Raw genomic sequence first — 27,990 nt, forward strand, 5'->3', positions numbered from 1 at the left:
ATTAGTTATAAACACCCAAACATCACAAGCATACACCGCGCTTGCATGGAGAATTACTAGATTTTGTAAGAAATCTACACCGTTGAGTTATCTATTGGTATGTCTTTACCAGGTTAGTGCGGGGTAGTTAACTTTAAAATCTAAGCACCTTTAACAAGGCCTTCTTAGGGAAGTAGCTTTGGAGATTTGACCAGAGGAGCATGTAATGGAGAAATATGGCACCATAGAAGGGGACGGAGAACCAAGAAAATCATTGCTCCTATTGGATGCAGCAACCAAAGAATATTACGAAGTGACAAGAAGAGTTTAGTAGAAGTATCTCATTTATGGTGGGGCACGGGGGAAAGGTTAGTTTCATGGGAGGAGAGATCGTGTGGCGACAAAGTGTTGAAGGTCACTTTCCCGAACACCTATAAAGGATATTATCGTCCAATAAGTTCAGAGATTACTAGTAGAGAGTCGAGATTCCTGGAGATGGGAGTTACAGCAAAGAGTTACATATGAAAGTTGCTAGCTATAGAGAAGTTTATTTTTCCTTGTTTGTCGGTAGGTATTGATACCTAGAGCGGCAACGAAGGTGTGCCTTTTTTCTGGGTTGGAGGCTAAGGTTGCAACTCTAAAAACAGAGAACTTGAGAAAGAGGAGAATCATATATGTTAGCTGGTGCTTCATGGGAGTACGAGGATCATCTCTTACTGCATTTCCAGGTAACGTCGCCCCTATCATAGGAGCTTTTATGATGGTTTGAATACAATGGACCATGACAAGTTAGAGGATGAGGTGAACACGTCGATTGTGGGTATGTTACTCCAGTAACACTTATGTTGGTAGCATGGCAAGAGAGGATTTGGAGAGTTTCTGAAGGGAATGAGCTTAATTTGCACATCTAAGGTATAGCCTCTTGTTTTCATTGTATTTTTGGTGCATCCATAAGGTTCCCATTTGTATAGAAGATTGGATGTCTTTTGCAGAGAATCTTACCTTGCTATAGATTCTCTACTTTTGGTAAACCTCTTGTATACAGGAGCATTCTCACAATGAATATAATTCACTTCATTAAAAAAGGTACTCCCTCCGTTTCAATTTAGATAAGGTAGTTTGACTCGGCACGGAGTTTGGTAGTTTGACTCGGCACGGAGTTTAAGAAAAAGAAGACTTCGGGGTAAAAGCTTTGTGGGACCATGATATTTGTGCGGTTATAAAAGCTTCTCATTAAGGGTAAAATAGGTAAAATGAAGAGTTTAAAGTTAAATTATTTCAAATTTAGAAATGTATCATTTATTTTGGAACAGACTAAAAAGGAAAGTACCTCATCTAATTTGAAACGGAGGGAGCAGTAGTTATCTTTATTCAGTTATTTTATATTCTGATTGTGCCAAATTCATAAACACAATAAGTTGAACAAGAAATACTTTTATGAAATCAAGTGATCCTACTTTGTCTAGACGAGATTCCTGATTAAGAAAATTGGCTGGCTTATCCATCTTCCATAACGAGCCTCTGAGATTAATAGTGATCAAGTTTCTTAAGAACTTTTGACTTATCCAATAAAGATTTGTCACGTATGATAAATATCCAGAGAAGTTATCATTTAGCCTGGCAGCCAGGGTCCACAGCAAATGGAATGACAATCCTCCATCTTTCAAGTGACAAGGTAACATTTCCAGTATATTAAAAGAATCTTCAGCACAAAGATTATGCAGGAAGCTAAAAGGGTGTTTACAACTAAAGGCTAATTATTACAATCCTTGCTCTTCTTATAAGGAATCTAAAACTTGTAAAATTGATTCCTCCATCTTTGTCGTTGTGAAAGGCGATCCAACCAGTTTACCTTTAGATAGAAAAATTATCTGACTTGACCTCAGAATTTCGCTTTAAGGTATTCAGTAAAAATTAAGAATCTGCAAATATAGTAAATAGAACAACACTAACATGAGCAATAGGCATATATTAATATTGCTAGAAGAGATGTTGACTTTTTTTGATACGGTAAAACCGTCCCCCCTCCCCCACCCAACTCCCAAAATCCCACCTCAACCAGGCGCCCAGTAGTGGCCCTTTCCACCACTTTGTTCCCATGGTGACTCGAAACTCCAACCATATGGTTGAAGGTGGAGGGTCCTCAAAATTAGACTACCCTACCTTAACAATAAATGCATTAAACAACGCCAACTTAACACATCTCCCAGGGATCTTCCTGCTTTAACTTTCTTTTTTCCTCCATTGTGGCACAATGGTGGATAAGTATGTGATAGTGGCTCTGTGTCCAGCTCTCCAAATGGAAAAAAGTTGGTACTATCAATTGCAGCTTTTTACCAGTAGGTTGAACTTTTGGACTTTTAATATACATTATTTCATCCAAAAGAACCAGTAAATTAAGAAAAATACAAATAAGAAAGTACCTGAGCCAAGGCTTGATACCCGGCAAAAAAGGATCTTTTCATTATCTTCTCACCAGAGACCTTGTCTTTTGTGAAGCCATGAACATCTAGAAATCTTTTATACAATTTTCGCTGTAGAGGAGAAAGCTTTACAGACATCACAAACACAGTTTTTGGCGGCAAATCCATCTTTACGACATTCATGTCCATTCTTTGAACAAATCCTTTTAATTGCTCATAGAGAATATGAGATCGCTGATTCATAATTTTAACATCATCAGCTGTAGAATTGGTGTGTTGACCATTTTCTATCGGATTCTGAAAGCTGCATCAGGGGGTAATAATATCAAAACACATAAAGAGGAAAGTGAAAAAGTGCAGTGAAAAGAAAAGATGCCTTGCCGGTTTCTAAATTCATGACTGCTGCCAAGAAATCCTTCTCTTACAAAATCAACCATCTGTCATGACATCAAAATAATGAGACTACATTTCCATATAAACGTATGTACTAAATATAACAGCTTCATTATTGCCTTACACAGTAGTACTCCATCAAATTGTTTTGAAGAGGAGATCCAGTTAATGCAATCCTTCTCTGGCACTTGACTTGTTTCAAGGCTTGAGTTACATCAGCTCTGGTATTCTTGATAATATGAGCCTCATCACAAACAAGTATATCAGGCCCATCCTGACAAATGGCAGATATTTGAACAATGAATTCAGAAAATAGGTCATGAGATGAGAAGAAATTTAGCATCAACTAGAAGTTCAACCAAAAAAGGAAAAGAAAGTTCCACCAAAGGAAGAAAAAAACAAAAAAGAATGGAATGGAGAGGACTATAAAACTGTAACACTAAGAGCAGGGAGGAGCATTCACAAATCCAAGTCAATAAACCTTAAGAATCAGCTACATTCATTTCAAGCAGCAAAAGAAGAGTCCAGTGCTCTGCTTTGAGTGCTTTCTACTTCCAGAGTACCGGTAGGAGTTTATTGTGCATTACTAACATTTCAAATTCAAGTGGGTTAATTGAGAATGAAATATCTTATGCTCGACTTCAACTAGAAGCATCCCTGCTCTAGTTTTACAGTTTTACCTTTCAAAAAAAAATGTTGATGCAGGGGAGTGAAGATGTAAAAATTCCTATCAAGGTGGAGATGCCAATGGTCATGGTGAATATTAACGAGCACTATAACGGCCACAGTAATAATGAATGACAGACAATTGAGACGGAAATCTATCAAGAGGGCTGAGGTATTGACTATCTTGCCCAAGGGGTGGAATGGAGATGGTGCCATGTCCTCAGGTCAGGTTGACATCCCGAAGCCTGCCTTAAATCCAACTCAAATGATTTGAACTTAAGATCAGATTTGCACGAGGGTAAAGAGGAAGAAAAGATCTCAACTAAAGAAGTTAAGCCAGGCCACTGGCAGAATAATAACATGGATACAGAATATTAAAACAGAGGTCCACAAAGAAAAAATTAGAAGAAATCATCAAGGTAAAGAGGACAGCCCACTAACAGTCCCGAGCAAAACTACCTACCAGTTTTTAGAGATCTATGCACATAATATATGCAGCTAGCAGATAATTTGAATAGACCGAACACTGACCCGTCAGCATCTCAATCTCACCACTCCAGAAAGCACAAATGCTTAGTTGTTTTACACCAGATTAGAGTGCTACAGAAGCCATCGGGATTTCAACCAAGCTAGAACATACAACTTGTGGCATGCACCCCAAAGGGAGTGGGAGTTAGAAGTACCTTTGGAATTGTGTAAAAAGAATGGTGTTCGTCATATACACCGCTGGAACCTTATATTTACCATGTAATAGAGCTGGCTTAAACATGCAAGACGAGAATAAAGATCGGAATCCCTAGATGGATGAAGAGAAATATGATGCAGCTAAGAGCATCGACTTTCAAGGTTCTGAAGGAGAAGACTTCTAAATATTCATGAGAATCCACTACAGGAGGGCACAACGGAACCAACAAGTGGGAGCAAGGTAACCAAATAGCAGAAGCAAAAAGACAAATGAATTGAAGAAATTGGAATTCAAATACAATGAAAGTTCAGAGAAAGGGTAGGGGTAACAAGAAATCAACAAACCCAGATGAAAGTCAAATTACTTGTGGGATGTGATGGCTCAATAATCCATATACGCGTAAAAACACAGAAACTCCTGGTCAACAAATGGCAGCCAAATCTTTTGTGGATTCAACAGATAAAACTGGAGAATTGGACACCATGGATGGTTCGACAAGCCTGGGGCCAAAGAACAGTGTCAAAAAGTAGCAGGAAGGAGAGAGGGGATTATAGTCTTATGGGATAGAAGACTATGAAGTGCATAGAACAAAAATGCAGCAGCTTCTCCGTCTCATTCATATTTGAAAGTGTGATAGAAGAATTCAGATAGGCATTCTCTGGATTATGTGGCCACAGGACAGATGTAAAAGAGAATATATGTGGCTAGAGCCAGCAGCAATCGAGGCCAACAGATCCCCTGGGTCATTATGGGTGATTTCAACACTGCAAGATACAGGGATGAAGAGACAAAGCACAATAGGAGAATTAGGGCAATGAGTCAGTTTTCGAGATTTATACAGGACTTTGACTCTAATTGACCTCCACTACATGGTGGAAGACATACCTGGTCAAGGGATGGTGGCAGAATTGGTTCAAGAGTTGATAGATTCCTACTATTGAACTTGTAAATAGGGCCATGTTGGGCTGGACTGGACCCAGCCAGTCTGTAATTGCCCAACCCATCCCCCCCTCTCCCTCCCTGCTGCTTCCACAAGCAAAACAGACGAAAGCCCCTAAAGCTTCCGATACTTTCAATGGCCTCAAAAAACCAGCAGCGGCAACATCAAATAGCCAAAAAAATCAATTCCAGCACCCACATCTCCGGTGGACTCCACCTCGCCGCAGACTCCGACATGCCACACCTCCACAAACTCATGTATCAAATGGATAATAAGGACTTAAATGCTGCTGAGACTTCCATCTCTACCAATCTTTTCAAATTTAAACCTTGCCCTCCTTTCTGCTCAGTGACATACTCACTCTTGAAGTCTCACCCAACATTTCTCCAACAACCAGTACTAAGAATACTATTTTCGACCCAATTATTAAAATCAATAATCTTGACTCATCTATGGTAGACTTAGAATTAGGACTGTTCAGATCTACCACTGAAAATAATGTCCTTATAGCTGGCTAAGCCATTTTTCCCCTAGCTATTCAGGTTACTCTGAGAAACCATGTTTCTTTCCTAAAACATATAACATTGGAGTCACGAGGTGGAGTCACACTAACAAACGGGGATGGTGCTAACTACACTAATGTAGTAGGTTAGCAACCCTATACATACACACATGTATATTGGAGTATTTGATATGAAAATTAAATAAGATGAAAGATTGAGTACTGAAAGTGCATGCTGATCTAGAAAACTGAAACTTCTGAACTTAATATCATAAGACATACAAAATAAATTAAACTTTTCAAAAACTCCTCACTGCCTACTACACAAAGGTTGAGAAAATCCCTTTATTGACCTACCTACAATAGACAGATGTAAAAGAAGACAAAGATGCCTCGGTGAAAAGAAACTACAAGAAAGAATAGACTAGAATGAACACTCTTGTTTCTAGACTTTTGGGACCATTTCTAGGAAGCTATCATTTGGAGAAATATATTACAGCATTACCTGTTCCTAATTATGTCTAATACAAAATAAATTACAACATTTTAATTTTCAAAATAATCAATACATGTTGAAGTGTGTGACCATCTCACCTAAAAGCATAAGCTGTTAGAGAGAGCACACTTTATTCATTTAATTCTCTCTTCAACACATCCCCTCACGTGCAGGCTTCATTCATCTTTTTATTGGTCAAGCACGTGGAAATTCATTTTTTATAATGGTAGCGATGAGACTCGAACCCAGGGCCTTTACCTGCTCTAATATCACGTGTGTGACCATCTCACCTAAAAGCTTAAGCTATTAGGAAACACTATATCCTCAATTATTACAATAAAATTATAAAACTTACGTCATTAATAATTTTTCATCAGAAGGTTCCTATATTCATTACAGAGCAATGATAACACAACTTCCGCACATGCATACAAGTTTGCTCTACCTGTAGAGCTTCTTGGTAGAAGCGAACGCACCCCCACGAAAATCCACACAGCATTTCCTATGGCCTAACAGTTGGGATTCAGAACAAAGCTTGGCATTAAAAGAGAGGCCAAGTTAGGCTAACAACCCCGCTTAAGTCACACACAGGCCTTGGCCGTTGTAGGAACAGCGAGATAAATTACAATAATATCCACACACAAATAAGACCCCCAAACATGATCCCTACATACTAGCTGAACAGAGCACCATGAAGATAAACCAAAAGGACATGAAAACGAAGTAACTGAAGAAGAATTTTTCCCTCTCATCTCCATCACAATTATCACTTCTAAAGGTGACAACCACTACCTGAAGGACTTGACAAATTTCTCTGGCCACGTGACGATCCTTTATATGCTTCCCAAATGACAAATTTCTGAAAGCAGTATAGCCAATTAAGAATACACCACCTTTTAATGTCCATTTTTTTAGTAACTCGGCCCTTCTCTCCCTGAAAAAAGAGGTAAAGTAAAGTTGACTAAGATGCCACATACGAAATGACTGACAGAGGTTTGATAAAAGAATGTTTACAGTACTCCAATAAAAATAATCCTAACAATTTAAGGATTGAAAAACAAGGCATGCAAAGAAAACACATAAAAGAATAATTGGGGCCTCTTTGGAAGAAACATGCTTACATATATCCCTAAAAAATCCTAAGAAGACATGATAAAAACAACAGCCTTACATTATAAAAAGAATTCTGTACCCAGAACTCCAGTACTATATATAACACTAGATGGCAATGGCATCACTGCCACGAAAACAAGACAAGGATCTTCAACTCAATCTGATGACTAATGGAAACAAGAAAAGCTAATGGCTCTCTGACCACATTTCTGTGTCCTAAAATATTGAAATGACAGAACATCATTTAGTAGACCAGATTGTAAAAACAGAGCTCTAGTTCGGATTCATGTCGGGTCGTTCGACTACGGAAGCCATTCACCTCGCTAGGAGATTGGTGGAGCAGTACAAGGAGAGAGTGTTCACTGACATGGAGAAAGCATACGACAAAGTCCCGAGAGAGGTTCTATAGAGATGTTTGGAGGCTAGCAGTGTGCATGTAGCCTACGTTAGGGTGATTAAGGACATGTATGATGGAGCTAAGACTTGGGTAAGAGCAGTGGGAGGAGACTCGGAATACTTCCTGATGGTGATGGAGTTGCACCCGGGATCAGCTCTTAGCCCGTTTTTATTTTCCTTGGCGATGGACGCTGACGCGCCAAATTAAAGGGGAGGTGTCGTGGTGTATGTTATTTGCAGATGACATAGTTCTGATTGACAAGGCGAGAGGTGATGTTAACAATAGGCTGGAAGTTTGGAGACAGACCCTAGAATCTAAAAGGTTTCAAGTTGAGCAGTACATGACGAAATACTTGGAGGAAGCAGATATGGATGTGAGGCTTGACACATAAGTCATCCCCAGAGGAAGTTTCAAGTACCTTGGGTCAGTAATCCAAGGAAATGGGGGAGATTGACGAGGATGTCACACATCGTATCGGAGCGCGATGGATGAAATGGAGGCTCGCATCTAGTGTCTTGTGTGATAAGAATGTGCTACTAAAACTTAAAGGTAAGTTTTACAAGGTGGTGGTTAGACCGACTATGTTGTACGGGGCAAAATGTTGGCCAATCAAGAACTCTCATGTCCATAAGATGAAAGTAGCTGAAATGAGTATGTTGAGATGGATGAGCCGGGAATACCAGGTTAGATAAGATTAAAAATGAAGATATTCTGGAAAGGTTGGAGTGGCCCCCGTGGAAAACAAGATGCGAGAAGCGAGGCTATGATGGCTCGGACATGTGAAGAGGAGAAACATAAATACTCCAGTTATAAGGTGAGAGAAGTTGGCTTTGGTGGGTATGCGGAAAGGTAGAGGTAGGCCAAAGAAGTATTGGGGTGAGGTGATTAGGCAGGACATGGCGCAGCTTCAGCGTACCGAGGACATGACCCTTGATATGAGAGTGTGGAGGTCGAGAATTAGGGTAGAAGGTTAGTAGGTAGTCGAGCGTTTTTCCTTTTCCTTCCCATTACCCGTAGTATTAGTGTTAGTATGGTATCTTCCTTATTCTAAGATTACTATAACTACCATGTTGTTTCATTGTTATATTTCGCTTTGGTTTTCCTAATATTTTGATGTTGTTACTGCTTGCTACCACTGCTTTTTTTTCATCTTTTTCAGAGAGTATCGGAAACAGCATCTTTTCCCTCCCAGACCCAGAGTATGGGTAAGGTCTGCGTATACATTACCTTCCCCATACCCCACTTGTGGGAACTCACTAGGTTTGTTGTTATTGTATTGTAAAAATTTACCCCTAAAAAAGCACTATTTTTGGAGTATGTTAATGGAATCCAATAAATCATTCGAGTCAATATGATGATCCATGGAACAAGAAAAGCCGATGGCTCTCTGCATCACATTTTGGAAGCAAAATTTGAAGAAGTGTGATAGAGAATCACTGATAACCAGATTGCAGAGAAGGGACTCCACTAAATAGCATATTGTTGGCTTGCATTACTGAAACCCACTTGACTGTTATATTTCTAGTTTCACATATTCCAGAGAGGTATCATCCAAATGGGATGCATCACTTCCCCCTTCCCACTGTCGTGGGCCCGACAGTACAAAGGTTAATGATTGTCTCAATTTTTGCAAAAGACAAAACATGAAAGATGGGAAGTTGTAACGAGAAGAAAACTTAGATTGTAATAAAAAAAATAGAAGAAAACAGCTTAAGCTTTTTTCAACTTAATCTTTTAGATGAGATGGTCACACACTTCAACGAGTGTATTAAAAAGGTTCCCTAATATATAGAGCCACACTGTTTGGAATAAACCGAAAGATAAGCAGGTCACATAAAAATAGGATAACGAGGACAACAACAATATTAGCAACGCTTCAGTTACAAACAAGTTAGGGTCGGCTATATCAATCCCCATGACCATGTTTCTCCTTTTAAATCATCGCATGCAAATATTATAAGATAGAAGAAAAATAAATAAAAAGATCAAGAAGTTTTCTATATTTCATACTGGCATATAAATCTTTGACATGACTAAAAGACTCATAGAAAGCATAGAGCATAAATTAGACGTACTAACATGACAAACGTATTCCCAATTAACTAGTATTGCCTATAAAGATCTTTTACTTCCATTGTGCACTATTTTTTGCTAGGTCTCCATGGATACATGAAGTCTACATTGATTCCAAGAGAATGCAAGTCTCTCGAGATGTTACACCCCATGTTTTCGTATGTAAAAGTACGTCGTAAGTCAGTTGATGTATGCTCGGATACTAGATCATCTTTGAAAGTACATAAAGTAAGTTAATCATGTTATCTTGGAGGTTACAAATATTTAAGATATGAACTGCAAGTACCAGGAGGGTTGGAAGGTTTAGAAGCTAAACAAATCGAAGAAAATAAGTTTCGTCGAAACGGCAAGTTGAGAATGTTATAACTCGTACTTTTGGGGTGACACTAAGGCGATTAACATGCTATGGAGGTGATATTATGAGGTTGATATATAAAGTTGTAGCCTTCGTCTTTAAGGTTCATACCCAAATCAGACCTAAAAAGTCTCTCTAGACATCCCAAATACATCCTTAGGGTTTAGAAGCAATTCCATCATCCGCAACTCAAAATCAAGACGCGAACACATCAACGTGATCCTTACGACATAGGTAAGACATTGCCGTCCTCTTTTCTCCTTATAACTCATGTTTTGGAAAGAGCTTCGTGGCTAAGGAAGTTTGGCACCTTTGTATTTTAGTTATACAAGCATAAGTAAGGGTGTGGATCAAAGGGAACAAGGTTTGGAAGCAAGAACACAAGAGGTATGTAGGATTTTCATTTCGTTTTCGGCATGATTTGGTTTAGCTATGTTTTAGCCTTTCTTCTTGATTGTTCAAGGGAAATATCAGCATGTATTGTATCCTTGTATATTATTCAATTTCATATGTGAATAATGGAAGAAAATAGTTTAGATTGGAATTTCAAAACACAACAAAAACAAAAAGGAAAATCGCCAATTTGGCTTATGCCATTCGGACTTTCGTTTGTTCCGTTCCTTTGATGTTTCTATGTATACCTAACCCCCATAACACCAGACAGGTACCAGTTCCGATCAGATAGGTGTTCAGTTTCAGCACAGTTTTAACTTGAACTTCGGTTCAGTTCCAGATCAGTTGCTAGTTCAGACTCTTGTTTAGCTTTCAGCTTATATTCAGATATCCATCTTACAGTCATACCTTAGTATGCTTTACATATGCTTTCCAGCCTATATACTTTGTACACATCGTACTCACATCCCTTTCGGGGCGCTGCGTTTCATGTCGCGCAGGTACAGATAGATCAGCGTTTGAGCCACATCAGTAGGCCATCCACCAGCTGTTGGAGTCACTCCACTTACTCCCGAAGTTACTTATCTTTTGGTATGTGTACAGTCAGCTAGTTTGGGTATGACGGGGCCCTGTTCCGTCCAGTACTTTTTCAGTTCAGCACTCCTAGAGGCCTGTAGATATGCACATGTGCAGTTAGTATGCTTTTATATGACAGCTTGTGTTAGCCTTGTCAGCTTTCCAGAGTGTACATTTCTTATCAGCTATACTTATGTTTGTTCAGTTTATCCGATGATTGTAGATTATCAGCAAGTTTAGTGATGATCGGCACTTAGTGTCGGTTATCCGTCGCGGCCCTAGGCTGGGTCGTGACAAACATAGTCAGCTAGTTTGGTAATGACGGGGCCCTGTTCCGTCCAGTATTTTTTCAGCTCAGCACTCCTAGAAGTCCGCAGATATGCACTTGTGCAGTTAGTATGTTTTTATATGTCAGCTTGTGTTAGCTTTGTCAGCTTTCCAGATTGTACAATTCTTATCAGGTATGCTTATGTTTGTTCAGTTTATCCGTCTATATTCATGATTAGTAGATGATCAGCAAGTTTAGTGATGATCGGCACTTAGTGTCGGTTATACGTCACGGCCCGAGGTTGGGTTGTGACACGAGAACACTTCCTTCCATGCAATTTTAGATCTACTTTGTCTCTTTAAAATATATTCACTAACCAACATTCCGCACCTACGGACCGGTGCACTTATAGGTCAATTCAGGGCATGACCAAACCATCTTAAGCAACTTTCTATGATGTTATCCTCAATGTGTACCACTTGCACCTCCTAGGACAACGGAAACAAAAAACTGTTTAGTCTTACTTATAACCTTTTGTTTTCCTTTTTTTATAAAGTAATAATTATAGTAATGATGATGAAACCTCTTGTATACAAGTAGTATACTAAAAAGCAAAGAATCTTAAAAACAAGATATGATTCAATACAAACAACACCCAATTTGCAATACAAAATTGAACCTCATGGTTATATCAAAAAGAAACTAAGAATGAGAGGCTACTCTATATATATAGCCGTACTGTATTTCCTCAACAACTCTCATATTTTTCTCCTCTAACTGGATGCACATGAAATGCTAGTGGAGCAACATTCCACGCCCATCATCTTCTATTCCTTCTTCTAAAGGCCCAACTTAATAGTACCTCATTCACCCTACCTCACATCGCCTTTTATAATGCGAACCAAGTCAAAATCTCTCACCACCAAACTAGCTGCCACCTGACAATATAGGAGGAGGTCGTGCACATCCTCACCCAAATATTTGCAGTACCACTTAACATACATAATCCTCATCTTCATCAAACTCTCAGCTGCCAAGATCGATTTCATCACTGCTAGCCAAGTAAAAAATATGTTTTTCGGTAACCTGATCCAAACCAATTAGAGCAGAAAACCCGACTTCTCTGTAACCAAGATCTTATGATAATATGTCTTACTAAGAACGCTTCACTTCTCTCCACTCTCCACATTCATGAGTCTTAACTAGCAGGCTTTGTACTTTGCTTGTTAGGCATTTCAACTCGACCTTAGAATTCAGCTACTTTTTGGCCGTGCAGATTCCTCCAGGTTGTGCTTGAGAGGCTATGACTCGATAGGACCTGCCAATCGAATGAATCGTAACACTCGTAATGATCGACTTTACGAAGATTCCATTGGATTCCAGAAGCTCATAGCATTGGTCCGGCACAATTCCAAAACTTAAGAAGCTGGGGGTGTGCCCGCCGGCCCATAGCATGCCTCCGATTACTGACAGTGAATTCGTTTTCAATTATCCTAAGCAGATCATTGAGTCCCAATGAGCTCTTACTCGTTCTCTATGTAATGTCACCACCTCCTAGCTCAAACACTATAATTAGAGCAGACCAATTGATGGAATGTGAGTCTTACCTTATCAAAAAAAAAAATGGAATGTGAGTCTGTCTCTTCCACACACCAATTGTGATTCCAAAACTTGACCTAGTGTCCATCCCTTACCATGATGTTCTACATAAGTCTTTCCATCTTTTCATAATATTCCTCCAAAGACCCTATCCAAATAGAAGGGTGATATGTTTAATCCTCCGTCCCCCTTCAACAATTCCATTTTTTTTGCTTTCATGTTACTAGATTGAGCATCCTCAACCTCAAATCTCCATAAAAATTTCCTACTAGGTCTTGCTGAAAACTCGAAAATATTTATCCGTAGACCACTCCATTTCTTTGGAGACACAACATTCTCCAACTGACCACATGGAACTTCCTAAACCCTATCTGCTGAGTGCAGAAGTTCCTTTGGAGCCTCTCCGATTTACGTGAGGTAATGGTGAGATAGTGAAGCAATGACATGACTACATTGGAACGCTTTATAGAGTACTCTTAAGTAATACATTTTTCCAACCTTTAGGCAGGTACCTCCTCGACCACTCTATTAGCCTCCTCTTAAACTCTTTTAATCATCGAGTTCCATGTTTGGTCTTTGTTGGAACTCTGGAACCATATAAGAAACGGTCTTACATAATCCAATTGATTAATATTTGCATCACAAAAACAAAACTAATGTGTTGTTGGCAGATAAGAGGTGTGAAAGCTCTCAATGTACTTTGTCCCCAAATCACTCCAAAGAATCCCGTAGTTGAAGCCTCCCTACCATATAAACCCTCTTTTACCCTCTGATCTCCACTCTACGTCAACCAATTGAAGGTTCGCCTCCAAATCAAAAGTGTTAGCACAACTACGAGCTATTAAAGGTGATTGAGCAGTCATGTCCCCTTTCTCATTACAATCGCATGTCTCTTGTTACCTTGCTAGTCCCTTCCCAATTGGCAACTGCAAAAAAAAGGATTGGTTCCCTAGCCTCCAACTTAAACCAAAAGGAACTCAAGTGTTTATAGCCCAACCATAAGGCACGTGATTCCTCTTCCCTTTGCTCAACCTATTCCTCCGTATCAGATTCCTTATCCAAAGGGCACTTTTAGCCTATTTGTGACTTTTTCTCTCCTAATAAAAGATGCCGCCAACTTCATCCCAGTCAAAATCGTTATAGGTCATTCATATTAACGATTCTCAAAAAAGTAACTGTTACTAGCAAATTCACCATAATTTCTTACGCTAAGAAATCCCCCCCACCCCTTCTCTCACGCACTGCCTCCCTCCCTCATAATCCCTTCTCCTGCTCCCTCTTTCTTCATCAGCTTCTCTCCTCCCACATGAAGGGCTTGAACGTAGAGCTCCGGGAACATCCAAACTATGTACCTGATTTCACCATCATCAACTACCATTGACACCGGAATCCTACCACCTTTGCTCACCAAGATCTTGACATTCAACATTTTATATATGCTACATATAACATCTCCAGAAAACCCGCACATATCTCCCGGAAACGCCACATGTGCTGATAATCCAACCAAGTGTACTGGAACTACGTCGCAAACAAACCTGGGGTAGATGCAGCCTAGCAGCTCACTCCATCTTCCAAACATCAAAAAATAGCCTATATACTACTTGACTACCTCTAGATAGCTCCACGAAGAAGTGGTCAAACAAGAGAGCAACAAACAGAACCTAATGAGACAAATTGACTTCGTTAATACATACAGCATCCATAAGCTCCTTGACAGAAACCTAAAAGAACATACAGTAATCTGCTGCTAAGTTTAATTCAAAGATATTATTTCTGAGGTTTTAACATGCTTGAACAATCATATAACTTGAATTATGGACGAAAAAACACCAGTACAAGCCTCATGATGATTTAAAAGAAGAGGAACCTTGGAACATCTTCAAGCATAAAGACACGGAGAGGCTTCAATTCTGATGGTCTCCATTTTATAAATTCCTGCCGCCAGTTATGCAGAACACTTACAGGCGTGACTATGAGAGCAGTTCTCAATCCTAAATCCACACTTCTCATAGCGGCATACAAGAAAGAAATCACCTGTAGAAACAATATACAAGAAAGATTAACCACCAAAGGCTAACAGAATAATGAACTCTTCCAGTTTCTTAAACATCAGTTGAACGTAAAAAATCTGATGAGAATACTCCCCCTCATTTCCATATTTCAGGTGAAAGTTAATCTGATACATTTAAGTTCTAGATGGCTAGATAATGTTTAACTGACTCTGTCAGGTTAAAACTTGCCAGCAAAAAACAAGTAAAATGAATGCAACACAAGTAAAATTCTAGATGGCTAGATAATGTTTAACTGACTCTGTTAGTTTAGAACTTGCCAGCAAAAAACAAGTAAAATGAATGCAACACAAGTTGATTGAAGCAATAAACAACGTTTTCTAATGTCACTCCCAATTTTTTCCAAGTGAGACTATGTGGCACCAGGCAGTGTTAAGAAACATATGATCATACAGTACTTTGAAGATGAGAAACTTCTAAAAGTTCTGTACCCTTAGGACACAAAAATGAGGTGTTAGTCAGAATCAGCACAAGAAATGGAGCTAGGTCACAGATATACAATAATGCGATTCAGCCATGTAATACCTGAAATGTTTTGCCTAGACCCATAGTATGAGCTAGGATGCAACCAAGGCCTTTATCTCCAGACTTGACTTTCCTGATAGATTGAATAATATTTTCCCACATAAAACGAATCCCAGCAACCTACAATGATAAAAGTTAGGTGCCAATACTAAATAAGAGATTTTCTATGGTACAAATAACAATAGATACACAATCAAGAGCCATATAATGAGTTCGGATGATACCAGGTATAATACGTTTTCACCATCTACACTATCTTAGTTTTCTTCATTTTCTTTGCCCGTGGCAAACTTCAAAGGATCAAACTCGCATAGACCTAGACTGAATCAAACACAAAATCCATACTAGTACTAGGATCTGACAAAGAACCCATACTAGCATTAAAACGTGTTATCTACGCTCGTCATCAAAGTGAAGGATCTGGTTAATGTAGCTTTTCTTTTTATAGTCTGAGAAATTTCCACGGACTGGTGGCGCGAGGTTCTAACTCGGTAGGTAATGGGCCCGTCCCTCTACCCTTCTTCCCTTAAACACAAGGATTATGTCTGCAATAAGGTTCGAATTCGTGACGTCCTAACCCACACATCACAAGCTACGCTCTTAGCCTCTTAGCGCTAGACCAAAGCCCTAGAACTTGGTTAATGTAGCTTTTAGCAGGTAAAGAACACAAGACCGAAAAAAGGGGGGGGGGGGGGGGGGTTAATTTTATATGAACTTTGACTGCTCTACATGCAGCTATGTGTAAGCAAGTACCCTGTAAGGTTAAAAGAAAAGAAAAAAGGGCACACAGTACGTATTGTGAATTTTAAACATGTTTGTTAGTATATTTTGAAAAGATCTGCACCGTATGCATTACAGGCTTGCTCAGCACGGGTACTTTAAGACAAATGAAGAGTTCATACAACATAGGGGTGGCCAGGGATTTGGCACTAGCAGGGAGGGGGATTTTGTATGAATTTGTCGACAAGTAAAACTAAAGAATGTATAAATTACGGCTTCAAAGTGATTGTTGTGGGTTTGTCAGTGAAGACAAAGGAACTAGAGGTTGACAGTGCAGGTCAGAAATTATAAACTGAAGGTTATGCAAAACAGAAGTTTGTTCAATAAAATAACAAAGCAATCCAGTTAACTCAGTTTAAGAAAACAAAACAAACAACACTTGTTCCTTGAGTGCATGTCTTAAAAAGCATATTCTTTTCAGGACCTAGAGTCAGAAAAGAGGAAGACGACCTTAAGAAATGCCGGAATACCTAAGAGCCCTTAGGGTGACATGTTGGCAGGCCACATGATCTATAGATGTATAAGCGAGGTACGATGCCAAAAGTGAGAAGCTATCTTCTATATGTAAGGATATGAGAAAAAGTAGATATGAGAGAGCAGATCTTATTGATGAAGGAGAAAGGGAAAAAGAAAGTCAACTTTCTCATTTGTGCAACACATCAAAGTACTACTCACAGGATTCAGAAGAATTCAGATATCATATTTGTCACAATGCGAAATGTGTACACTACTTCAGAGAGCAAGAATTTAACACACACAAGACGAACAACTGCATAGAAGGTGACCTGGTGGGCTTTCAGTTTTGCTGAGATGCTGGGTGGAATCCTCACCGCCTCTTCCCCGTCCTCCCTCACCACATTAACTATGTAACCAGTTTCAACATCACCGAGCATTTCTAAGCTACCACTTTCATACGAGGTTTTGCAACAAGCCCCAGAATTCATGAACATAGTCTCACTCGAATATTTTGCCCCCAGAGATTTGAGGCGTTCTTGGCGTTCCTGAAAATATGTGTGTTTTAATAGATGCCTTGAGAAGGAAGCAGTGACAGAACACATCGCTTGGACTTTTACCTTTTCTATTGCAATTTTCCTTTTTGTCTCCTCCCCTAACTCAGTATCATCAAGGATTCTTCTAATTTTCTTTTTTGGTCTTCTCTTCGTGCTGGTGCAAGAAAACATAGTCCTTCCATTATTCTCGGTATATATTGTAATACAGAGGTGAAAACGGTAAAGTGCTAGAAAATAAGGAGGCTAATCAAACATTACAGAGCATAGACACAAATATAAAACTTTTAAGTCCATTTGGATGCAATGTATTTAGACCTCCATGCATGAGGCAGAAATCCCATTCTTTAACAATACAAACTAACACTGCTACAAAATGCTTCAGAAACAACTTTCTCATTGGCATCATCACCTGCCCAGGGAAAAAAATAGAGAAGGAGAAGAGGAAAGATCAAGCATTATTACTCCCCTTGTCGCAGTTCCCATGTCACTTTTCGCTTAGCAAGAGACAGGGCATTTTCCAAGACTGCTGTGGAACTGCTCAAAAGAATCTATGATCTAGAGAGTAGAGAACTTCTTTTGTAATATCAATATGCTACATGTTAGAGTTGATGAAACTAAAGAGTAGCACGCCCATGCACAAATCTTGCACGAGTTTAATTGAGTTATTGCCATGATCATGCCATATGGATAAATTGGGATCGAGTACTAAAGATATGCAACTTAATGGATGTAGGATACACAGTTTACATGATTGTCATGTATATGGTGTACCTTCTATGCCCATTGACATCAGCATCTGAAGCATCTGAATTATCTGAATCTGTGTCTGTGCTAGAATCTACTAATCCCTGAGATTCCATGATCTTCTCCAACTCTGAAATCAATGGATGCAGGATACTTGGGGAGCAACAGCAGCATTGCCAACCAGATGTTTTTATTCCCAATAAAGTTTCTTCACCAAGGTTCCTCCTTATACACACACTACAAAATAACCGTTTGCACGATTTACAACTTAAGAGATCACTGCAACGCCCACACCATCTGCAGTAGCATTCTGAGCAATCAACATCCTGTAAACAAGACATGAGAGAGAGAGAGAGAGAGAGAGAGAGAGAGAGAGAGAACCGTGAATCAATACTGTAAAATAACAAGACTGATAAAGAGAATTTAACCATTAACTGATATCTTCTCATTGATGTACAGGTGAAGTATAAATAGGATACAAAGTGAATAAAATAACTACAGCTATAAGGAAAAAGGATAACTACAGATAAGAGAGAGAACTACAAATACAAGAAATATAAGTAGTAAAATAATTAATTACACGTAGAAGAAGGTATATACTCTACCAATTACATCTTGTTATTTGTCTGAATTTGAAGTCATTGACCATTAGTTAAAATTAACAGGTAAAGGCGTGCCTAGCCATGATTACATATAGCCAGCACCACAGCAATCTCATAACACATGTATATAGAAATGCACCTAATTGTTTCAAGATGCTATTAACACATAAATTGGATAAATTTGAAACTACCTTCAATAATTTAGCAGGGATGGTTGTATTTTACCTGCATCTTTGCTTTCATTGAGTTTTTGCAGTCCAGGCAAACTATAACTTTCAAAAGAGGATGTGCACGTAGTTCAACAGCCACTTTATCACAAGCCGTGCAGCGAAAATTTTGCTTCTCATTAAATGCCGGAAGAGAACTAACGGGAAGCACATCATCTCCATTCCTTTGTGGATTGGACTGATCTCCTGTCTCACTCAAACTGCATGTAGGAGATAACTTTTCCCCAGGAAGATCCTCCTCATCACTATCTAACGTAATGATCCGAGGCTTTTTACTTTGAGCCTCCATTTCCTCAGAGTTATGTAAACGTTTCAACCCTTTGGCCTCAGAATCAATTTCAGGTAGGCATTTTGATGATGGCGCATCCCCATCATCAATAGTGGAATACCTATTTGTGTGAAAGTCAACATCTTGAGACAAGGAACCGCTCATGTCATCTGTTGTATCTTCCTGTATCTCCTCCTGGTTGGACACAAGTGTACAACATAAAGAAGAATTTAAAAGAGGAAAAGCACAAAACTATGAAGGGATCAAAGAATATTAAATAGCTAATCTTATGTAATCAACTATTGTTACAATTTGAAAGAAGATTTTGCATAGTAGTTCGGTACCTTCACCAGCATCACTGCCTCAAGGAAGAGCGAAGGAGAGGACCTCACAAGTTTTTTTCCCTTTAACAGGAAGAGGACCTCAATAGTTTTATAGTACCATAGTCAAATATATTTGGATAGCACACCCACTTAGGTACACATTTCATATACAAACTCAAATGAGTAACACAAAGTTCAGGTTAACTTTCAATCTTTTTCCTTTGACCAATTACGAAGGTCGCATAATGCTAGCTACTCTAGAACTCTTATTTTCTCATTCCTCAATCTTAATTTTAGAAGATAAGAAGAGAGAAAACACTAGCCGCAAAGCATTCGTCTAGGGTAAGAGCGCAACTTGTGATGAGTGGGTTACGCCCACGTCACGGGTTTGAATCTTGTCACAGACAAAACCTTAGTATGTAAGTGGAGAAGGGTAGAACGACTGACCCACCATCCACCGAATTCCAACACAGTGGATCTCGTAAATTTCTCGATAATCAAAAAAGGAGAGAAATGCTAAGAGTTAGTCCAATGCATGCCTTTCAGAATTGCAAATTTCCAACCATCACATTGACAAAAAGAAACTTTAGGATTTGGAAAGGGGATTCCACTATCAGAAATCCTACCTTCTTCAAAGTTTCAACCTTCAGGAAGAAGACAAATTCTCAATAACAAGGTTCTTCGGGTTCTTGGCATCAAGAGGTAAATTTTAATACTAAAGCTGGAGGTTTCATTATTTAATTAATATGTGTAAAAGTAGATTATGGATATGATCGACTATCACGAGTTAAAATTGAATATTTCACAATTTCAGATAGATGAAATCGGGAGAATTCAAGGAAATATTTCACATTTGAATGAGGTAAGGATACGCAAGAATAGAAAACTGTGGATTAATGTCGGAATTGGAATAACCATGGGTAGTTCGCCCTAATGGAATATACTGTGAAACAATTGGGAATTTGACTAGCTTGTCCAAAGTAGATAGTTGTGATATTTTTCAAATAAATAACACTTACGTTCATATTAAATGATTATTAATTGATGAACAAGCAAACGGTTAGCCTACTAGCACCACGTTCACGACAAAGGAAGCTAGTAATGTGAGAGGTGGCTCTTTCTTAGCTTGTGTTTTTCAACTATAATATGCTTCGAAAATTGTTTTCCCCTTTAAAGTGATTAATTGAATTGGGATAAGCAGTAATATTAATGATATGCTGAGAAAGAAAATATTTTGATAGTATGAGTTCCATTATGATGTATAAAGTGTCAAATATTCACATGAGATATAATCTTTGGCTATTCTATGTTATTATGCTATGGCCAAGTGATCTTTAAAGAATGCACGTATACATGTTTATGTCTGTATCATGTATGTATATTGAGATACTTATGATGGATAGCAACATTGTCAGAATATCGTTAGCTAACGACAGTGTGCTTCTTTGTGTGGTTGGAAGCAAGAGAAGCAATACTGACAGCCGAGAATTTGAGGAAGAGGATCATAAATGTAAGTTCGTGCTACATATGTATAGATGAGTCGGGGAAGATGCGGATGCAGCGCGCTTGTAGCAACGAGATTCGTTAGCCTGGTGCACCTTGTACAGTAATGATATAATGTTGCGCCATCGCTATTAGGAAGAAAAGAACTAGCAACAAGTGTGATAGGCTTCGCTCGACGGCTATGCTGACAACCATAATGACGGTTTGATATCTATTCTAGCTTTAGAAACTCCTCTGTAGCTTGAGATGTAAAACTATTTAAATTAAACTGCAAAGTATTACTTTTGTTGCTCAATTATTATGTGATGTTGACTTGTACCCCCATGTTACTTTGATACGAATTGAACAATGTTTTCATATCATATATGTATGTATAAACTTATCCATGATAAAACGGTTATAGTTGAGTTATCCACTCACTTGTCAGTGTGACTAACCTCCTCTTCTCATCATCTTTATTCACTAGTTGACATGGTTAATACTACTCCAACCGCGTGACAGCTAGTAGATAGTTGATCAAAGTAAGCCTAACTTGTTACGTGTGGGCAGTATCTTCTATTATTTTGTTAGACTCTAGAGTTATGCTCCACTAATCAGTCTTGGAGATTATAGAATTGATTTTGTGAGTCTTGTGTTAGTTGATTATTGAAAATTAGTTGTTAGTACCTTTGTGGCTTGTAGCTAGTGATATTGGTGCATATTATTTGTGTTGTTGTGATTGGCTGATAACATAATTATCGGAATGCTCCAAGCACAGAGGAGACTTTCAGAGTTTTGTCCCGAAAATGGGCAGGTGGCTAGGTGAGCCATGCTTGACTTAGCGCCGGTTGGGGTCATGACATAAAGTCTATCTGATATCCTCCGTGGCAGTAGTGAATTTTCAGAGGGTCATATTGTTAGCTCATAACAGTTCACCCTGAAGTGAAATGGCTCAAGTCCTTCGCGGATGATACACTTTCAGAAATCTTTTCCTAATAACACTTTAAGAAACTTATTAGATACTAAAAAGAGAGCTCAAAGCATGCTAATTACCAATTTCTGCATGTTCCTGTGTCTTCTTTGTTTTAAACGTCTCCGAAGCTTCAGATCAATTTTTAGATCATCTTCCTCTTTAACCTGGAAGAGAGAGAAGTAAAAAAATTGTCATAAGTTGAATCGACAACCCAGTGATAACACCAGAAGTTACCTCTCATCAGCAGAGAATTCGAAGAAACAAATGGTCATTTAAAGGGTGCTTAAAAGAAAAAGAAATAGTGTGGTGAAAAGGAAGGGGGGAAAAGGTGCAATGAACACTTCATCCGGCTCCATGTCTTCAAGAAATGAAGTATTAATGTCAAAGAAAAGAACTAGAATATACCATTCACAGACCTTCTTATACTTCCTCTTTTGCTCTTCAGAAAGATTTAGCTCTCTTTCATTTGCAATGGCATCTGCAACAAATGGATCAACAGAACTGTCTTCAATATCATCAATCTCCTCAACCTGAGATTGAATCACATGTAAGACCAAAGCACATTTTAATTAGTGGGCCAGGTGAATTAAACAAAGACCCTCTGAAGTAAACAAAATGATATAAAACTCAAAACTGTGATTATGCGGCAAAAGTTTTCTGGCATTTCGAATACCATGTAAGTTTACAGATATACTTGTCGTGAAGCTGGTATAAATCAGGAACTAATTTCATAAACTTCCCACTTGACAATTATGAAAAGCAAAAGCAAAGTAGCATCAACGCTATCCCAAAATAAATAGATCAAAGAAAAAATAATATAACAACATACCCAGTGTGGTCTCACAAGTGGGGTCTAGGAGGGTGGCGTGTAAGCAAAACTTAACCCTACCTTGTGTGAGGTAGAGAGCTGTTTCCGATAGACATCAAATAAATAATACAAATTTTATAAAATTGCAAGATTAAATTGATATCATTTGCTTCGTTATCAATGATCTTTCATTATTCTTTTATACTCTTATTTTAATCGTTTTTACAATCTATTACTCTTTTTTGCACAATAATATCTTTCTAGGACTCCCCAATTCAGTAAAAATATATTAAAAGAAAACAACAATATCTTTCTAGGGGAAGTGTATGCTTTTGAGAACATGTGGCTAGAGCATGAAATTCTTGGGAATCAGTGGAGTTGGTGGAAGTCTTACGATATTCAATGCAGGCAAGATCTGATTTTAGCAAGAAAATAGAAAATGTTGCAGATTTGAGGAATGGAATCTAGAAGTCTACGGGAGATTGGATGTAGTGTTTTAAAAGGCATTATATGTGCGAGTCCTGAGGCGAGGCGCACTAAAAACGCAATGCGGCATACACATGGGGCGCAAGTCTTGTGGGGGCGCAAGTCCCAGCCTTCTGGGCATTTTCTTAGGCATAAGTCCTAACTTTCTGAGCATTCATTGGGGTTACACCCCAGAGAATTTATTCAGAATAGAGCCACAATTGCTTAATAATTCCTTTTATTAATACTTAAACTCAAAGCTAACTCAATAGGCAAAGGCTTTTTCTAATTCCCATCTCAGAAAAAGGCTTTTTCTAATTGCTTACCCTAATTTCAAAATCATTTCTCTTTGTCGTTTACTGAGTAACAAATACTCTTCGGCCCTTTGTCTTCAAAGCACAAACTAAAAAGCAAGAGATTTGTCCTCACACGCTTGATCTGCTTCCATGCTTGCAGCATCCTTATTTATACCTCATTTTCCTCAAGTTTCTTTTTATTTTTTTTGGCTCTCTTTAGTTTATTCTTTTCAAAGTTAGTTTTTGATTTTAGAATTACTTTTGGTATCACTCTAGTTTAGATATTGTTTTGGAAAATCTATTCCTGAAAATGTTCTGTTTGTATTATAATGAGTATTCGTTATTTGTTTCTAGATTTAGGTTTTCCAACAATAACTTTATATTATTTTTATTTTAAATTTTCTGACCTATTAGGAATTAGAGTACCATTTTTACAACTCTAAGTACGTTCAGATCATAGTCACGTTATAGGTGTGAAACATCTTTACCCCTTTCACTTTTCCAAGTAGAAAAAAATTATAATGTTTATCCACATGTTAGCATGTTTATACAAATATATATATTATTAGTACTTTTACAATTTTCTACAATTTTAATGCAAATAACCTCGGGGTTTTTGCCTCGCTCTGCGATAGATAAAATGCATCGGCTTTTGAAACATTGATCGGAAGTTAGAAAGAATCAGATTTTGAAGGATTTAGAAGAAAGGGAACAGATGCAGGAACCAGAAGATGGTGTTGTTGCTGGTGTTGCTGCTGTAAATTCTGGGAGAACATTATTAACTAAGGAGTTGGAAGAGATTGCTAGAGCTGAGGAGATATCATGGAAGCAAAAATCAACATTTTTCTGGATTAAAGAAGGGATAAAATGCAGATTTTTCCATAGATTACCAAATGCGCAAAAGGTATAATTGCATTGACAGTCTTGAAGTGCAAGGCAGTGTCTCTGAAGAAAAAAAGGTGATTAAAGAACACATCCTAGATTTGTACCAAGGTTTGTTTTCTTAAAAGGTAAATGGAGGCCATCCTGGTATGATCCCAAGCTGCATGTTGTATCTTATGAAGAAAAAATGTGACTCCAGAGGCCTTTCCGGAAGAAGTGGTAGATGTGTTGAAAATGGTGGATTGCAAAAAGGCACCAGGCCCAGATGGATTCAATGACTTTTTCCAAAAGATGTTGGCACATACTAAAGGAAAATATAATGAAGAATTTTGACGTGTTCCACCGAAAAGGTAACTTCAAAAGAAGCTTAAATGCCACGTTTATAGCTCTTATTCCTAAAAAGATAGATGCTATAAACATTAAGGGGTCGTTTGGTTGCCGGTTAGAGTTATGAAGGTATTAGTTATACGTGTATTAATTATGCAGGGATTAGTTATGCATGTATTAGTTATGCACGGATAAGTTATGCAAGGTTGAGTTATGTTGGGATTAGTTATGCATGGATTAGTTATGCGGTAGTTATATGAGGATTAGTAAAATAAATGTAATGTGAGCGTTATTTATTATTAGCTTACTTTATTTTATTAAAATTGTTAGTATAGTTTAAATATATATTTTTAAGCAAAAAAATACAAGTTTGAATAAAGGGTATTCTTGTCATTTTGTCTTTTAATACAAGTATTACTAATACATGTAAAAGTTATTCCACCTTCTACCCTGCATAAATAATACATAGATTCTCTCATAACTTATACATGTATTAGTTATGCGAAAAAGAAAAACATGAACCAAACATTATATTAGCAATGCTACATTTTATGTGGAAAAGAGAAAATAACAACCAAACATTGTATAATTTATGCTAGCTTCTATGTGGAGATTATTTTTCCCCTTCTTTTAACCAAACAATGTATAAAGTTATCCTAGTTTTAATACATGGAAAACTCCTCTCTAACCGGCTACCAAACAACCCCTAAAGATTTCAGGCCTATAAGCTTGCTTAGAAGTGTATATATGATCATTGCAAAGGGTCTCACCGAAAGGCTGAAGAAGGTAATGAATAAGCTCGTGTCCGGAAGCCAAAACGCTTCCCTGAAAGGAAGACAGAAAGTGGATGCCTATTGGCCAATGAATGCGTTGATCAAAGCTTATGATCACTTGAGTAGGTCTTGTCTCTTGAAGATTCTAAAGTGGATGAATTTGGTGGTAAGTGGACTCAATGGATTAAAATGCGCATCTCTAGAACAAGATTTTCAATCTTGGTTAATGGAAGTCCAGAAGGATATTTCAAGTCACAAAGGGGATCAAGGCAAGGTGATACTCTTTCTCTTTATTGTGATGGAAATTTTGGACACTGTTGAAGAATGCTACTGAAAAGGGATGGATTAAAGGTTTTACTATTGAAGGTTCAGATGGAAGATAGGTGGAAATACCTCAATTATTGCATGTCGATGACACCATGTTGTTATGTGAAGCACACACGGAGCAAATACTAAATTTGAGAGTTGGTACTGGCCTGAAAGTAAATCTGTCCAAAAGTTTCATCTTCTCTATTAATGCTGAAATTCACATTGGAGTTTTGGCAGAGGTAACAATTGAGAAGTTCCCTACCACCTATCTAGGGCTACCATTGCGTGCAAGACAATCACAGAAGTGTATGGCAAGGAGTTATTGAGAAGTGTGAGACGAAGCTAGCCCCCTGGAAGCAACAATACTTGTCTCTTGGTAGGAGGTGACTTTGAACAATAGTGTGATAGATGGTATCTCCGCTTATCTGCTGTCTTTATTGCCCATTCCAGCAGAAGTGGCGAAGCAAATTGACAAAATCAGAAGGGAATTTTATGGGACGGCTATTCAGCAAAAAAGAGTCATTTTAGTGAAGTGAAGTACAGTGTGCAGTAGTAAAGAGGTAGGTGGGTTAAGGGTGAAGAACCTTAAAGGCTTAAACTACACAATAAAAGTTTTCTTTGTAAATGGTTGTGGAGGTTCAGTACGGAAATGAAGCATATGGCAGAACATTGAGATTAAGTATGGAAGATATCAATCAAAAACGTTTTTTCCACACCCGTGCTTCTTTTTTTAGTTGTTTTCTTGCTTTTGCCTTCCTTTGTTGTTCTTTCTTTTACATATCATGTTATTAATCACTTCCATATTAACAAACTATCCACCAGCCCTTGAAGGAAATTGTTCTTAGGGGTGTGAATTGCCAAGTCAGATTGAATGATTGCCAAGCTTGCATTGAACCATTTCAAGCTCGAGCTGCTAGAGCATGGATACAACCGATCTCGAACCTCAAAATACGCAGCTTGAAGTTGAAAGGCTATAGGCCTATTTGAGCTTCAATATTTGTTCAATTACAATATTTCTTCTATAACACAATCAACCACTCTCCAATCACTATCTCAATACATAAAAATAAAAGAATTTCCATAAATAGAAAAACAAAAAGTACTTGATTAGATATAGTACACCCAACATGATGTTAACTGTAGGCATCATCTCTTTCATCTTAAAAATCTTGCACCTCTTACAATAATAGCGACCTTGTTTCTACTCAACTTCTCGACTCCTAGTCTCATTCATTGCTTCACTTCACCTCTTTTTAAATAAGGGTGGACTCCTAGGATTAGGCAGAAAGAAAGAAATCACCTAACATGTTTTTATCAGTACACCATCATTTGCTCCTCTCTTTACACGACACGACGACACCATGAGCTACCTTCTCATGCCTCTCCTCACTAAATGCCCCCTTTGATGATGCAAAGACCCTCCCAGCATCTCGCTTTCCTCTCCACCTATATTCAAAACCTCTAAGAAGGTAGCTCCTTTGAATTAAAGAAGTGTAGCCATACATTCTAAGATTTTTATTCTTATTAAGAGTAGCTGACAAGAGGATAATTAGTTTTGGTCTTTGTTCTACTATGGTTGATTAAAAAAATTGTTGGACCTTGGTTGGTTTTTTTTTATGAAGTAAGGTGTTATATTGATGGCATCAAGAAGATGCAGAAATTACAAAAAAGTTTGGACTAGCTCCTGAGTACAAAAACAACAATTGAAGCATGGAGCTAAAATCCAAAGATCAAACAACTTGATTTTTAAAGTAAAGTAAGAGAACTAATGAAATCTATAACGGAAATTGCATCATTTACAGGGGCTAATTACTCCAACTGAAAAGATTCATCAACCACTTGGATAGTGAACAGCTAGGAGTTGAAATGCCATCAAAACATCTGCGGTTCCTTTCTGTCCAAATACACCAGAAAATGCATGCTAGAATCATCTGCCAGATCTTCTTGATGGTACTATCAACTTTCCAGAGGCTCCAATTTTCCACTGCTTCCTTTATAGTCTGAGGAGTTACCCAACTAATGCCCAAAACTGATAAGAACATGCGCCACAGATCAGCAACCACTGAACAATGGAAAAACAAGTGGTTGACCGATTCTGATCGTTGTTGACACATATAGCATCTGTTTACTAGGTGAAAGTTCCTTCTGCACTAGTTGTCTTGTGTCAAAATTGCTTCTCTGAGGGCTGTCCAAGAGAAGCACATGACTTTTGTGGGGATCTTAGTCTTCCAAATCAGCTTCCATGGCCAATGCTCAATCATTCCAT

General features: G+C 38.2%; 1 protein-coding gene across 2 annotated transcripts in view; it reads right to left on the reverse strand.

Moving 5' to 3' along the window:
• LOC107795885 (protein CHROMATIN REMODELING 20) overlaps positions 1–27,990 on the reverse strand; it is a 45,974-nt gene that overhangs the window by 13,815 nt on the left and 4,169 nt on the right. For both annotated transcript variants that reach the window (XM_075228198.1, XM_075228197.1), the window contains exons 7-18: positions 22,281–22,394; positions 21,945–22,028; positions 18,817–19,281; positions 18,017–18,315; positions 17,309–17,399; positions 17,021–17,236; positions 15,456–15,575; positions 14,729–14,895; positions 6,877–7,018; positions 2,920–3,069; positions 2,784–2,839; positions 2,403–2,706 (exon numbers count right to left, since the gene is read on the reverse strand). In XM_075228198.1, the coding sequence (XP_075084299.1) occupies positions 2,403–2,706; positions 2,784–2,839; positions 2,920–3,069; positions 6,877–7,018; positions 14,729–14,895; positions 15,456–15,575; positions 17,021–17,236; positions 17,309–17,399; positions 18,017–18,315; positions 18,817–19,281; positions 21,945–22,028; positions 22,281–22,394 (2,208 nt within the window). The remainder of the gene's footprint in view (positions 1–2,402; positions 2,707–2,783; positions 2,840–2,919; positions 3,070–6,876; positions 7,019–14,728; positions 14,896–15,455; positions 15,576–17,020; positions 17,237–17,308; positions 17,400–18,016; positions 18,316–18,816; positions 19,282–21,944; positions 22,029–22,280; positions 22,395–27,990) is intronic.

Source organism: Nicotiana tabacum, chromosome 13 (genome assembly GCF_000715075.1).
Source record: "Nicotiana tabacum cultivar K326 chromosome 13, ASM71507v2, whole genome shotgun sequence".
Classification (NCBI taxonomy): Eukaryota; Viridiplantae; Streptophyta; class Magnoliopsida; order Solanales; family Solanaceae; genus Nicotiana; species Nicotiana tabacum.